Source organism: Megalobrama amblycephala, linkage group LG4 (genome assembly GCF_018812025.1).
Source record: "Megalobrama amblycephala isolate DHTTF-2021 linkage group LG4, ASM1881202v1, whole genome shotgun sequence".
NCBI lineage: Eukaryota > Metazoa > Chordata > Actinopteri > Cypriniformes > Xenocyprididae > Megalobrama > Megalobrama amblycephala.
The window spans coordinates 14,069,380-14,086,180 of NC_063047.1; the positions used below are offsets into that span (position 1 = coordinate 14,069,380).

At 38.4% G+C, this 16,801-nt stretch overlaps 1 protein-coding gene across 1 annotated transcript; it reads right to left on the bottom strand.

Annotated features, from left to right (window-relative positions):
* Nucleotides 1–423: 423 nt before the first annotated feature.
* On the bottom strand, nt 424–14,882 carry adamts8a (ADAM metallopeptidase with thrombospondin type 1 motif, 8a). Its single transcript, XM_048187718.1, has 9 exons — nt 13,892–14,882; nt 11,749–11,988; nt 10,664–10,796; nt 9,760–9,927; nt 6,915–7,213; nt 5,147–5,333; nt 4,831–5,003; nt 4,136–4,311; nt 424–2,856 (listed from the first exon to the last, which is right to left on the bottom strand). The coding sequence occupies exons 1-9, from the start codon at nt 14,609–14,611 to the stop codon at nt 2,121–2,123; spliced, it is 2,832 nt and encodes a 943-aa protein (XP_048043675.1). The 5' UTR covers nt 14,612–14,882; the 3' UTR covers nt 424–2,120.
* Nucleotides 14,883–16,801: the final 1,919 nt, after the last annotated feature.

The following is a 16,801-nucleotide window of genomic DNA, read 5'->3' on the forward strand; positions in this document are numbered from 1 at the left end:
GATAACAGAATAACTTAGAATCAACACTTGACTGTTGTTTATGTTACTTGTGACTAATCTGTACTGATCTGTTCTTATTAAAATAAGATTTGATTAAAGTATAAAACTTACCTTTCTCCCTAACAAAATCTATTGAAATGCCAGACATGCACACAAGTCTCTAACACAGAATAATATTTTACTACATTTGCATCTCCTCTGTGTTTTCATTCACGATCTGTCTTAGTTCCCAGCCTTTTATTACTCTGGATACAGCTTTTCATCCATATATTCTCTATTGTATGTACAGTATACAGCTTTTTTGTTCATTGCTGAAATATTTTATGAACGATTTGTATAATTAATTTGTAAAATTAATAATTCTTTATGAGATAATTGTCTCTTCGAGCCTTACAAATGAATCAAGGACAATTTTAATGTAGACACATATTTAATTGATTTAAATTCATACATCAATCATGTATAAGACAGACAGCAGCATCAAGGGAAAAAAAACATTAGGTGTTAAAGGTAGAAAAAATAAATAGCTTGTAAAAGGAAGCTATAACAATAGCATTGTGCAGACCTTCATTGAAGGGATAGAATGCTTTAGTTTCAAATATGCACCATTCAAAAACTTGCATACTTTAGACTCAATGGAATGCAAATCTTTTCTCTCATTTTTTTCCTTTACAGGTCCTATTCCGTTAAATTATAGGCTAGGTAATTTTGCAACTACATATCAAATCTAATCTCATTTCACCATATGCGAAACAGCTCTTGCACTTATTGAAAAATATCAGTGTTCTTCTGGCTAAAGGGAAAATTTCAGAAATATCAGGCCTGTCTGCTCAGTACTACTGCATTAAAACAAACTCTTGACCTATATTTGTCTCATTACATTAAGAAATATATATATATATATATATATAAAAATAATATATATATATATATATATATACACATTTATATTTTTTTTTCATTCTTATGATGGGTGTGAGGGTGATAGATTTTTAAATGTATTTATACAGTGTCAATAAACATAATATAGTGTATTTTCTTTCTTTTTTTTTTTTTTTTAGTAATCATTGCAACTATCTTGTGGGCACATGTGTGTCCAGTAATATACAGTAATTATCCAGTTCTAAATGAACATTTAGCAATAAATTATTTTCTCCTGTAAAGTCACATATGTCAGTATCGGTTATATTATCTGATCCCTTTTAAGTAATGTGCACCAGTGGATGCTAATAGAAAAAGTAATTAATTTAAGGCACTCTTTGCAGTCTGTACACTGTTGCTGTCAGACCGGGGTAGCTTGTTGACTAATGGCTGTAGACAACAGTGTGTGAGAGAAGGCAATTCCACTTTGATTCTTCATTACAAACTAAAATCATTCATCCAAATTAACAGTCGTAACCATGTAACATTTTAAATGTAAAATTAGCACATTTGTATCTATTCCAACAGCTATTCTCTGTGTATATTGTTCAAATACAGCTATCGTGTGGCCAGTAAAGGAATGTACTTCCAAATACTGTTTCTTCCAGTGTTGTAATATGAAAAATCTGAAAGCCTTCAAGGGTAATGCCAGTATTAAAAGTAGTAGATGAAACAGAATCAATGCTACAAAGCTGGCAATTAAATGCGTGAAATCAATTCATCTAGCATGTATGAAGACACTAAAATGAAGTCCGTCCTGGACGTTTTTTTTTTTAGGAAGGTGCTCTGACTTGAATAATTTGTGTGACCACCTTCAGAAATATCATTAAATTTGGACTCATTCAACTGTACTGCATTATGGAGGTATCTGACAGATGTTTGAACAGAATTTCAGCAGGTTTGTTCAAAGGTTTTGGTGTTTTCCAAAGGACTTCTCTCTAAACAACTGTGAACATTATGAAGCTTGTATTGACTGAGGTAGATCTCCGTGGGAGGTTACCTTTGTGGATAAAATTAAACAAAATAAGACAGAGAATTAGATTAAACCATGATATAGGTAATAATTCATAACAAACGCCCTTGTTATGCCTAAGAGCTTCTTTGATTGCTTCTGAAGCTTGGAAGGGCTTTCTCAGTCACTAAAGACACAACAGATCCCACCACCTCCTCATTCTCTAAAAGTGGACACAACGACAGCTTTAGCAGTCCTGGTAAAAACATTCCCCTACAACTACCTCTGGCCTCTTATCTGGGTTGCACTTCTCATGCCCTAGAACCTTGCCCATGTAGTCCACACAGACCACGGTACGGTGGCGCTCTCCGGGTCCGCAAGTCCGTGAGCATGCTGACCATGGCCCCATTTGCCACAAGGGACAGGGCAGATCCCCACAGGGCTGGATGTCTGCCGGTCGCAGGTCAGCATCGCAGAGGTAAGACAGGGATCCATGCCCATCTCTACACTCCACGCTTCTCCTGGACCATCCAGCACCACAGCTCTTGGAGCACTCAGACCACTCACCCAAGACCCAGTCAGCTCCACCAAAAGGCAAGATAACATGTGCCGAAATCCTGCTTTCTGTGCCAGGTTTGCTAAAAGGCACATCCCTGGGCAAAAAGAAAGTATACTTGATCCTAGGCGGTGAGGTGTCCCCAGCAGTGGACAGCAGCTGGACAGTGATGGGCTCCCGAAGTGTCTGAAAGCTGAGAAGTCGCTCCAAGGTGGTGGAAGAGCCACTGTAGCGAAGCATGGCACCAGGCACTGGGATATCCTGCTCTGCCATAGACACTGAGAAATTTCCATTCAGGATGTAGGTTCCACCTTCCGCCTTTACGGCTAAGTAGTTACCGTCGTGTGCGATGCCTCGATGGCTGCGTTGCTTTATGTCAATATTAGTAGCCCCAGCCGGGATGGTAACAATATCAATGTAGCCAATACTGTGGAGATATTATAAGCAAACAGAATGTCATGAACTAGGGTGATGTGCATGCTATATCTGTACCATATTGGTTACTGGCTAACATTACACTCTTAAAAATAAAGGTTCTTTATTGGCATCTATGGTTCCATGAAAAACTTCTAACATTCATGGAAACTTCACACTGTACAAAAGGTTCTTTATAGTGGAAAAAGGTTCTTTAGTTTATTTAAACTAAAAATTAATTTTCTTCACACTAAAGGCCCATTCACACCAAGAACGATAACTATATAAGATAACTATATTAGCGTTCACACCAGCAGATGATATCGTTCTGTTTATTCTAAGCGCAATTTGTCTGTCACTTTACATGCTCAAACTCGTTACAGCAGGATATATTCTGATTGGCTGTCAATGTTTTTATTGTTCATCAGCTGGATAAAATAAATCTGAAAGTGATTCCAACGATATTGTTTCTCCTGTGCCATTATTGTTATAGCTGTGGTGTGAACTCTGCTATTCTTTAATATTGAGAACGACTTTTAGACCTACATCTTTATTGTTATCTTTATAGTTATCGTCTTTGGTGTGAACGGGCCTTAAGTGTCATGGTTATTGACTACTGTCTTGATATTCTGTTTTGTTTCCTTTAGTTCCTGTTTCCCCGCTATGTTTAGTTTTGGTTTCATTGGTTACTGATTATATTGTCATTTATTCCTTTGGTTACGTATGATTTTCACCTGTCTGTCGTTATGTTTGCCTTGCATTTATACTGCCTGTAATGTTCAGTTCACTTGGAGTGTTCTCCTATGTTATTCTCCGTGTTCATTAAAGACTTTGTTTGTCATCTCTGCGTCCCGCGGTTTGGGACTACTACACAACGTTACACTAAGACAAAAAATGGTTCTTTTAGGAACTCTTCACTGAAAGGTTCTTTGGGGAACACAAAATTGTTCTTCTATTGTATCGCTAAGAAAACCTCCTTTTGGAGCTTGGACTTTTGAATTTATCGGTATATATTGACTCATACTGGATACTTAATTGTACATGCTCATTTCCCCTACTTTTATATTTAGACCACCTTTGCTGTCTTTTATGCTCACTTAAAGTGGTAGAATTTTAATATTATTCATACAGTAACATGAATAATTTTTGGACAGTATATTAATATCAGGACATCGTTATCAAAAACTAAATATGCTCAGCTATATCAGCAACTTACTCCTTTCCCAGAGTTGATATTACATATCTAACATTGCATAATGCTTAACTATACCATTTTTTTTTTTTTTACTTACGTAGCTTTGTTTAGGGAACCACTTATTTTCCTACAGTTCGTACCGTCGCCTCCACAGATACCACACTTATCCAGCTTTTCATTTGAGCCTATCACCTGGTCACAGCCGGCTTTGATGCACTGGCCCTGAACACAGATAGATGTGGTGTCTGGCCCGCAGGTGGTGCCATCCACAACCTGCCCAGAACATATGAAAAATCAGCATTAGAATAGACAGAAACACTACACAAATGTTTAAAGAAATAATGTGCATTTATATTGCAGTGGCAGCCTATGTGCTATGTGCTTTAATCTAAGTATTCTGTTCTCACATAATGGCTATTCCACGTAAAGCGGAATGGCCAAAACTCTGGGCTGATGACGCAAAAACCAACTACATTTCAGCTGTATCTGAAATATCAGTTACAGAGGTGCACTCAAGAGCTTAAGCAAGTAGCTGGACTGTAGGATACGGGGGCTCAGGTTTCACATTTTACAACAGGGAAAATATTTCATGCATGAGAGTTTAGTGGGAGTGTAAAGATATCAATGGGCCTGTGGCAAGAGGGAAGTCTAAGAAAGAGATCATCTGACATCTTAGTAAAGCTTTAGAGCAGAGCAGGCAGATACACAGCAGAGACAAAAATTTCTTTCACATATTGTCATTACCGCTGATCAGATTAGATTGTAAAGAAAATGTTTTCAACGGATGTGCACCTTGGCTTCAAAAACTTTGAATTCATTGCTCCCTTTGGCTCGGCAGACGAGTTTGCAGCGGTCTCGTGGAGAGACACCAGAATATTTGGGGATCCACTGCTTTATGTTCCCTTGAATGTCCAAGTAACGGTCACTGTTATGCTTCTCACACTGCTCCTCTCTGAAGCTTTTTCCTGTGAATAAAAAATAAAAGTCACTGGTGTACCACTAAGAATAATGTGATCATAACAAGTGAATGGTTTTTTGACCTCTTGACTTCATTCATGTGACCTATGCTACACAAAGTATGTATGGAGGTTTATTTATAAAATGTTACCATGGTCCTCTGGGCAAGTCTGAGTATTGCAGGACTGGTATTTGACCCTCTGTCCCACACAGTACGATCCCCCGTTCTGTGGCACTGGAGCAGTGCACTCACGGTGAGAAAACTCCACACCCCCACCACATGTCCGTGAACATGGCCCCCAAGGGCCCCACTCTCCCCACCCACCATTGACTGGCACCTGGAAAACAAATAGAGGCTGTTAGATATACATTTCACTGTAATATGTAGCACCAAGCAGAAAATAATCCAAATACAGTAAAAAAAACAAAAAAACAAGAAATACAGTAAAAACATTAACACTGTAAAATATATTTAAAAAATTATAATAGCTGTTTACATTGTTTACAAACTGTTTACAAACAACTTTTTATCCGATTTTCAGCAGCTTTTACTCCACTTTCAATGTCACGTGATCATTCATAAATCATTATCATTCTAATATGGTGATTTGATGCACAAGAAACAAGATGCTTATTATTTTCAATGTTGAAAACAGATGCGCTGCATAATATTTTTATGGAAATCATGATGCATTATTTCAGGATTATTTGATGCATAAAATGTTCAAAAGAACAGCATTTATTTGAAACAGAAATCTTTTGTAACATTATAAATGCCTTTACTGTCACTTTTGATCAATTTAATGCATCCTTGCTGAATAAAGTATTAATTTCTTAAAGAAAGAATTTTTTTTTTTTAATAAAAATTGAAAAATGTAACCATGGTTCCCTGAGAAGGGGAACGAGACACTGCGTCCGAAGACATTGGGGAACGCCAATATGTCTTCAGACGCAGTGTGAGTTCCCATTCGAAAGGGAACAATTATTATCAGTATATATTTATATGTATATTTTTTTATATTATATACGGTTTGTAAAATCACAATTTTTATTCTGTATATATATTTATAAACTTCAAATGTCTCGATAACTAATAATTTTAGCCAATAAATAATGGTTTCAGTGTATTATCTGATTCTATCACAGTGCTCATGCTGACCCCTGATGTACGTAGCCTTGCAAAGTGCTCCTAAACATCACTTCCAGTAAGCGTAGTGCTGACGGAATGTGAGCATACCACACTGCATTTCTGTCAGAGTTTTTTATGAGTTGGCTGAGGGATGCCTTCTCACAGCCAGGCCGTCTGGGATCACAAGCTTGGTTTTTTTTAAACACACTACACCAAATATAATCACACTTTTTAAGAGGCTTTGCTGAATACATTGCAACGGCTTCTTAAATGAAAGGCTAAAAAATAATTGAGCTTTTTAAAGGCTCCCTCTATATAAAACCTCTCTTTGGCATTTAGAAGCTGGATTTAAAGTAGATTGATTATTTTAAGCTGCTCAGAGACGGGCCTGGTTGGGATCCAAGAGGAGGAATACGTTTTTTTTTCTGAAGGTGGAAAAAAAAAAAAAAAAGAGAACAGTCTGACTCTAAGTCTTTTTCAAACATGTAAACAGTATGGTGAAAAGAATGTGTCATCTTTGATAATCTCTCAATAATCTGAGAGAGACAGAAGAAAGAGAAAATTGGGACAGTATGTGCAAATGTTTACAGTTTTTAAGGGAGAGTAGGGTGAAGCACAAGGGCCCATAAGCAAGGCGTCACCTAAACTGTCAGATATTTTTAATAGTGGTGCCCGTAAATCTGTACAGAGGTGTTTCCAGTCATTTTTTTTTTACTTTAGATGCATACGTGCTGACAGGTGAAGTGTGATAAAACCGGATGACGCACATACACATCCTGGCCATGCATACCTTCTCCTCTCCCGCCTCTTCCAGTGCGCTCGACACACACAAACCCTCACGACATCGCCTGTCCTCCCCACAGGGAGTACCGTCGGCCCATGGGAGGCTTCCATTCCGGGTGGTGCACTGTATCTTTCCTTCCTCTTGACACCACAGCTGTGCACATGCCTGATCTTCAGGAGCATTTGGACATTGGGTGTATTTGTCCCCAAACGCCTGCTGGCACTGACGGCGTAGACCAAACTTGTAACCGGGGAGCTCAGTGGGTAAAGGGATGGCCTTCTCTGGTGGATCCAGCAAACAGTCACCTGAGGAAAACACATGCAGGGTCTTATTCAGCTGTATGTTTGTAGAGACTGCTTTAATTGCTAGCTCATGTAATGATGCTTATGAGGTGGTTTGGACTGTTTTCTTGAAGCCTGTTGCCATTGACTGCGTGTTTACTTCAAATAAAACAATCTCTTACATTCAGCGAGTCTAAAACAGGTGTGCAAGTTAGCTTGAGGGGACTATTTTCATAGCAGAGAGATCTCACTGTACCTCCTCTAATCCCAATGTGCGTAAGACTTAATCGTCTCCCATCTGGAGATTTCCATTATATAACCTATTATTGTGGAGTTAGCTCACTCTAGAACAAAAATCAGTAACAAAAGAAAGTATAATTTTACTGTAAGGAATGTCTACCCTGAGTCATTCCTAAACATATTTTTATCCATATGGATAAAGATATGGAGACAGTATAACACCTTGAAACAATTGTGCAGACTCCTCGACTCCCTTCGTGTTTTTCTAAGATTGATACTGTGAAATCTAATTAGGCTTAAAGTATTGAGGACACCTTAATTTCTTAAGTATTTAGAATTTGGACGTTTCAATACAGCTTTGCACACCTAAATGAATGTTATGAATGCTTAGTAATGAAAGGCTTTTGTTGAAACGGATACAGGCATAACAACAATAGAAAATAACAGCCTTGAAGTCGTATCGGTTCATAGTCTACCTGTGGCAACAGTCGGACCGGTAAAGACGGCATGTGCTTGGCTACGCATACTGTTTCTGTGAGGGGAAAACAGTTGTTAAACCTGGAATGTGTGAGTCACTGAAGATGAGTCAATGGAAGAGCGGGAACAAGAGAGTGTAGACTGAGATATCGACAGAGATAAATCAACAACTGGAGAAAATATGTCAACCGTATTTCCTGAGCTGTCACTTTTCTTATCTGAGCTCATCTTTATTGTGAATTGTTCTATTTTATTTGAACCACAGTTAACACCAGGTATCCCTAATAGGCAGTCTGGACAGATCCCCCCTTGGCGGTGTACTTTCAGAAACCTAAAGCAGTCCCTTTTGAAATATCTTTCACCTGATGAAGTTATATCACAACTTCACAAGCTTTGTAGATAGAAAAAATATGTATACACACTAACATTTAAAAGTTTGGGGTCAGATTGTTTTTGAAAGTGATACTTTTATTCAGCAGGGACATATTAAACTGATCAAAAGTGACGGTAAATATATAATAGTTTTCTACTTCAACGAAATGCTGTTTACGTCCAGCGCTTCCGGGTTCTATGTCAGAACGCCGACTCAGTATTGGCCGACGCATGCGTGTGATGCTGACGCAGGAGCCGGACAATAATGAGCCGGCGCTTTGATGTAGAACCTGGAAGCACTGAACGTAAACAGCGTAGTAGAAAGACAGAGGAGAGAAGATATTGTTGAATAAAGTTGTTATTTTTGTTTTGTTTTTGCACACAAAGTATTCTTGTCACTTCATAACATTAAGGTTGAACCACTGCAGTCACATTGACTGTTTTAATGTTTTTCCTACTTTTCTGGACCTAGAATGATGGTAATTACGTTGCTTTCTATGGGAGATAAAAATCTTCTAGGATTTCACCAAAAATATCTTAATTTGTGTTCCGAAGATGAAGGAAGGTCTTACAGGTAAGAAAACGACATCAGGGTGAGTAATTAATGACAGAAATTACACTTTTGGGTGAACTAACTAATGTTTTTTGAGTATAAAATCAGCATATTAGAATGATTTCATCATGGATCAAGTGAACATAAGACTGGAATAATGGCTGTTGAAAAATATATTAAAACTGTTTTTAATATTGTACCAGTATTTCATTACTGTTTTTATATAAACTATATATTTTTATATTTACTGTATTTTTGATCAAATAAATACAGCCTTGGTGAGCATAAGATACACTAAAAATCAGGTGTTGTACTGATCCCAAACTTTTGAACAGTAGTGTATATATTCATACAATACATGAGTAGATGAAGTGAGTGAGAGTGAGCTTGCTCTGCAAAGACTGTTAGTTTTGACACTCTCAGCAAAATTACACAGTGTGGTCCCACCAGCCCATTATTAGTGGTTAGGGAGTAAGTTCAGACAGAAGAGGCATTTAAACAAGAAACGTGCAAAACATTGAAAGAAAGTAAATTCATAAAACACAGGCATCTACATTATAGAGATTTTTCACCACACATTAAGATCAAAATTATACAGTAGATTCTCTGTGACATGTTTCCATTAACTTTAGAATGACAGATTTACAATTCAAGCCAAATGTCTCAAAAACTTTACTGAATGTTATTATCGTTTTTTTCTCTGGGTCTCTGGGAAATATGCACCATTATGTTCTAAGGCCAAAACCAAACAAAAACTGAAAACCTAATGATAACCGAGAGAAAACCAGCCATTAATAAAAGATACACTCAGAAAGACAAGAAAAAACAAATGGTACTGCTTTCCTGGGAGTTCTTTTTCACTGGCATAAAACTTCTAAAGAAGGGAAATGATTAAAACAGTATCCTGACAATAAGAAAAGGATCATACCGTGGCCATTGTCGAAGAACTCTGTGATGTATAGTGCACTACACGGAGACCAGGGAAGAGTTTTGTTGAGGTGAACGAAGAAAGGAGCCATCATATGATGTCCATTGAGATGTCCAAACCATTTCTCACAATTTTTAGAATCATCATGTGGCATGCTGAGTACATGGCCTGAAAAAAGGAGAGAAAAACAGAAAGATGTACCTGTACAGTCAGTTTAACTTCACTGTAGTTCATACTGCTGTGCTCCTTCATTTGACTGAGCTCTACTGTATATATCCTTTTATTGATGTTTATCACTGCTGCAAAGTTTTTGACTTTCCAGAGGGTGTCACTTACAACCAAACATTCAAACTGACAACAATACTGTAGCCACTCCTGCAACTTGGTGCTCATTCATTGAACAGAGTCCATACATTTCCCTGTATTTTGTACACCTATTTGTGTGTGCATATTCTGTATGGGTTGTTTAAGCGCACTCCTGAGAATATGATTAAATAAAATAGATGGAATACAAGAACTGACAACTCAATGATATAGAAATTGGCAATACAGTGACTTCTAAAGCCACTACAATATGTAAGTAAGTATATTCAATAATTTACTGGTCCACTACCATAATGTAATGTCTTTGAATTATCTTAATTTTGTCTCCCAAGATATTGACATGTGATTCTGCATTATATAACCAAATATTGACTTTAATCAGAATTACATTTTGAATGAATTTGAAATTGATCAAAGGTCCTATTAATCACATAAAGCTCTCAGTGTCCTTTAGGTGCTGAAAACAGCTGGTTTACATGAATTAATGACTAAGTCTGGAACACATGCTCTTGTCCAGACAGTCAGTTAGGGTGAAATGTCCAACTATGGACATGGAGTCTGGTCATGTGTGTGAACATACCGAGTTCATGTGACACAGTAAACGCTGCCTGAAGGCCGTTGTCCTCTATAACTGAGCAGCTTCTTTTGGGGTCACACATAGTGCCAACATCAGCTACACCCAGAGTGTCACAATCCTTATATCCACAAATATCCTGAGGTCAAAAAGAGAGAGTGACAAGTGGGCAAGTGAGAAAGAGAGATGTGAGACAAAAAAGACAAGCAAGAGGAGAGGAGAGGAGAGGGGGACACATCTGAGACACTGATATCCAGCCATCGCTCCATTAGTTCCAGACAGCCCTTTTTTCCCCAAGCAAGCTCTTGCCAGCAAAACATATTTGTCAGTGTTTCCATCGTAAAATGAAGCAAATACAAGGCAGACTGCGTACTAGAAAAAAAAAAACAAGAGGGGAAAATTAACTGTGAGATAGCTGGACCACACAGCACAGACAGACCAATAGTCTGTCCAGCACTTCCCTGTCCAGACAGGGATAACCTTTGACTGTGGAAGACGTCTCAGTGAAGCCATGTGAGACGACCAAAGACACACAGACCTCCTCCACTAAATAAAAACCACCTGTTTCTCAACCTAGCCACAGCAGGACTGAGACCTCCATGAGTTCTGTTGTGTTGCTCTCAGCTGGATGTCCAGCCAAATTTTCTTTTCTCCTCCATCTACTTTATGTGGTGCTAACCCTCTGGATTTGGCAGAGCTACAATCTCATGTTTTCTGTCTCCAAGACTGGACAAGGGGTTCCCAACTGAGCATTGCGATCATGACCCCTGTCATTGCCTAAATGAAATTATGTCTTGTTTTGAAAAAGTGGTAGCCAAGTGAGTTAATCAAAAGTTGTAAAATGTGAGGACTGGAAAAGTTGAGGAGAAACATTTCCCATCTTTCCTTATGGAAAAATTAATTAACATACACATTTCTAATATTAAAAGTAAATCTGCTATTGAAAGTCTAGCTGTGTCATACTTTTTTTTATTGGAACCAATGTAGGTTCTTATATGGTGCATGAGATGATGCAATCTCAATTAATGTTGGTGTTTCACTCAAATTTTGATTATTTTGTTCTGGGAAAAAAAATGGTTTGTGTTTCTCACCTCTCTAGTGAACAGGATGGCAGTGTCATAGTGCTCAGGATCCCTCTGGCTGCCTGGGTTGAAAAGTTGTTGCCACATGCAGAAGTTACGCAGGGCAACACCGCCATTGCTTGAAAGCTCAGGTCCCACCTCCTCATCCTCAACAACCACCATCTTTACTACCACCAGACTAACAGCATTTTTCAGACTGGGATGTGCATAGATCTGCGCTGACATGGACATCACTGCCAGGAGGTAGTGCTATAGAAATTAAGAGAGAGTATATAAAATTAGTAATAAAACCAAAATGGTCTGTGGATAAACTGCATAAATCTCAAAGATACTAAAAATACAGCCCTGGTTATATAGTAGCAACATATCTTTGACGTTAAAACAGGATGTTGTCTGATTGACTGTATTCAGTCTTATACTCTAGGACAGAGACTATGCCTTGACAAAATATTTAAAAACAGGCATAAGTTTCCATGTTAGACATATTCACATGCTTTATCTCAATCATTTGAATTAATGCAGATGCCACACACATCATAGTAGACTCAGTAAAGACAAAATAAGTATTTTCTTCATTAAACTTGACACTACATTTTGGGGGAGAAATAAAGGGGTAGCTTGTGGGACTAAAATATTTAAACATTTGTTCTTCTTTCTATCAATAAAATGGGTCAAAAACAACTCCTGGCTGTCCTTCTTTTCCAGATGGTCCTTTCACCCCCCCTCTTCTTTTTTTTGTTGCTCTCACATTGATTCACAGACTAGATTCATATTTTGTTACACTCTGTATAACCAACCCCAGTCACCCTTAAACCACAAGTTTTAGTGGTTTGCCTGATTTATGTTACTTTTCAAATGTAAACCATAGACCAAACACGAAGAGCTACTTCGTTTTCGTTTTTATTAAAACCTTTTCTATGATACTTAAATCGACTTGTGAATGCAGCATAAGAAAATTGAATTTCAGTTTTGCCCTAAAATACTTGATAATGTGAAACAGCACACATGACAGCTTTTTTGAGTGCACTCATACATTTAGTTAGTGGCACATCAACTAAAGGGATAAACACATATTCCCTACTCCCAGTGTTTACCTAGGCCTACTTCAATACAGACTTTGAGGGTAACGGTGTCAACAAAATGTGTTTTTCATATAGTTCTAAGTAATTATTATCCAGAAACGTGCATCTCGGAGAAACATGAAATTAGTCTGCCTATTTCTTTTTACAAAATCCCTCCAAAAGACGCCATCAAGCAGTTACGTTTTGGACGGAAACGCGATCTCTACCGAGGGGGGTGACGGAGTTGCAGAAGTTTACGCTACACCACTTCCATTATGTTTCGCATTTCTCCAAGCAACGCAAGTGGTTCTCACTGAAGAGCCAAATGATGTCTATTGTCCAGTTCCACCTCTCTGGACGTCATGGGTTGATCTTGGCTTTCTCTAGCTCCACCTCTATGCAACGTGCAGACTGAAAACCGGACTATGCTGAGCGGAGAGACAGATTTCGCTCTGAAACTCCAATCTAACACCACTCCTGGTTTTCTGTCAGTGAGAGAAACCCCGCTGCAAGCGACCATAGTAAACACTTGACGCTTTCCAAAACCCATCCCTTGCTGCTGCCAAAATTATACAAATTCCCTCCTTTTCATGCCTCGACTTTAAAAAAAGCCCGTTCTTCACTCCAGGATCCTTGCTCCCTACAACACCGTAGGCCTATATTGGCCGAAAATGGTGAGTTCGGTTAATGCACACTTTTCTCGCGCGTCCCGCGCATGCTCAGACAGAGATCATGTCGTATAATGTCACCTGGAAAACGTATGGAGGAGACTTAATGGATCTCTGTGAAATGAATGGCTTTATTTAGGTAGCCTACCGTATCAAAGTTGTAAAACACAAAAATAAGAATGATATATATATATATATATATATATATATATATATATATATATATATATATATATATATGAGTGTGGACGAAAGGTCTTCAATCGAACTGTAGCTACATTATGTTCAGACTTAATTAAATGACTGAAAAGTTGTTTATGCAAATAATATTAACCACTGCGCATGACAGATTCAAAATAAAATGACTAAATTTGTAAAATAAAAATTTTGAATTTGCTACTTGTCTAAAGACAGTTGACTAACCTTTATCTCGTCTCCATAGAAACGTGTCATGGAAGCGTCGGCCACTATCAGTGTCTCGATGTATCTCGCAGCTGACACAAATCTTTTTGCGCGTCTCATTTTGCCGTCTTCGTCTTCACTAGAGTTCAGGTTTCTCTCTTTCACATAACGGTCCACTTTCATTTGATCAAAGACCATATTTGAGGCTCTCCGGATGTTAGAAAAGACTCGCCTTTTAACTACGTGCACCTGCGTAAAAGATTTCCCGGTGGTCTTGGCACTTGCTTTGGGCTGAATAAAGTACTCGTCCCCTTGCGTTATGAAAGTACCCTGGATGCCGTGACATAAACTGACAGCAACTACAGATTCCTTTTCAGAGTTGACCGTTCCTGTGTAGAAACAGTCTCTGAGGTCCGCACCGCTGTCTCCATACTGGGTGACATCCCTGAGAGCACCTCCGCTCCTGGAGGCGTCCAGAATCGCGGGGAGATCCTTTGCTTTAATGCGCTGGACGCTTAATGCTGGAGACACGAACTTGCTGTCCGGCGTCAGGTCAAGCACAAAAAGCTGGCCAAAGGCATTGATCTTAAAACGCTGTCTCTCTTCATTCCTCCAAAAAACACCTCTTCTGAATGCAAGGTTTATTGGCACAGTCTCCTCTTCCTCGTTTAGCTCACCGAGAGCAAACTGAGACATAATATTTACTAAGAAAAGTATATAACAAACTATTGTGGATACCATTTTAATAGTGAATTCGAAAATATTCAAAACTGTATGTTGTAAAATAGGAAAACTGGACGCACAGATAGTTCTATTTTAAAACTAAGATGATAATGAAAAATCCTATGAAAATGAAAAGAAACCCCTAATATTAATATTGACTTAATAAGAATTAAAATTAAGTCTCGAGAGTTCATAAAAACAGTCTTGTAAGAAAATACTCATCCGGCTAACTGTATAAGTGAAGAATGTTCGCGTTGCTGGTATTTATACTGTCTTGGGCTTCTACAGCGTACGCGGTTTATTTTTGATATTCATTCTCTCTCCTCCCCCTCGTGCGCCAGAGCAAGGGGGGGAAAAAAACCTCAGTTTGATCCAATGGGGCTACCGGCACGCCCCCTTTTCACTACTGCGGGTCTTACTTACAGCTATTATTATAACAGCCGGCTGGAATGCTGCAGGACACTCAAAGTATGTGTTGAGTGTCAACCATGTAGATGCTAGAGAGCGTGTTAAACGAGGCAAAAACTTGGAAGAAACGCGGTGTACCCACGAGCAAGGTGACATCTGAATATCCTGGCTAGGTGAACCTTAAATCAAAATGAATGGTTTTAAAGTTCCCAAATACGTTTTGGAGTGCACATCAGTTTGAAATCCTGAGCTTGTCTCTCATATGTCTGTGGCATTGATTTAGTTAAATCCTGAATACACTTTAAACTCATAAAACCTCTAAAGAACAAAACAGAAAGACACATGATTCAAAATAAATAGGGACATCTAAGTGGTTATTCTCAAAACACACAGAGAGGTCTTCATTATCATAGCGCAGTACATATGCGTAGCGCAGCGTACAGGTTGAATTCAAAACCATCGCTGAGGGGCAGCATTGTATCATTTGTATAATTTTGGAAACTAGAGGTTTTTCTGCTAATATAACAGTTTATCAAGAGATCGTATGGCATCCTACAGTATAAAAACATTGTCCGATAATACTATAATGATTTTGCATGGAATAGAAAGAGTTTTTTTCTGAAATTATTGGTCGTAGTTTAAAGGTTTTTACTAAGTTGTGCTGAAATTGCTTCACCACAAGATGTCGCTCTTACACCTGTGCATAACTGAATGGGGTCCATTGAACAAGTATATCACATTTTTAGATTCAGCAGTCACGACAGAGACACAATTAAGAAATTGTATCTTTGGCATGTCACCGTTACAAGCATCCCCTCAGGTACCCCTCTATACCTTAGCCACCTAAAAAGTGCATATACTATAATGCAGCTGAAAGATACTAATAATATGCATCCTAAGGATAGGTGTACCTTTAAAGGATTAGTTCACTTTCAAATGAAAATTAGCCCAAGCTTTACTCACCCTCAAGTCATCCTAGGTGTATATGACTTTATTCTTTCTGATGAACGCAATCAGAGAAATATTAATACATATACGGATGCATCCGAGCTTTATAAGCTCCATGGCCTTCTGAAGTGAAGCGTGAAGGGATGCGTTTGTTTAAATAAAATATCCATATTTAACAAGTTATGAAGTAAAATATCTAGCTTCCACTAGACCGCATTCTGTATTCAGTAAGTGTTGTGAATTATGTACGAAGAAAGTGTAAAACTCTTGCAGATCAAAAAGCTTACGCTACGTCCTACGCCTTCCCTATATGATGTTTTATTAACAAAATTCGGGAGGAGCTACGTTCAAATAATCAGACTAATCATCACGTCATTTCAGCCAGCTGTCAGCAATCAGTAATTAACATATCTACCCAATCAGCACGATTGAAAGCATATATAGACATGGTCGACTCACCCATATTCCTCGACAGTTTAACAGCATCCCTCCACCACCCTGTCTCCTCACACCTGCACGGTTACTTCCTAACTTCCTAAAACCAGAAATGGGGGGAGTACTCTGGGTTCGGGCCAAAATGCCAAGCTCGGAGCCCTCTCCCCGGACAGCACGCCAAATACGCATACTACTAAGCATACTATTTACTATCTGATTATTTGTAAGTGTGAACTCGTGAATAAACTTATGAAAAAAGTGTAACTGACGCGACGACAGTTTGCACTTTCTTCGTAACTTGAATATGGAAGGCGGTCTGGCGGAAGCTAGATATTTTACTTCATAACTTGTTAAACATGGAATTTTTTTTAGACAAACGCATCGCTTTGCCAAGCTTGGATGCGTCAGGATATTTAT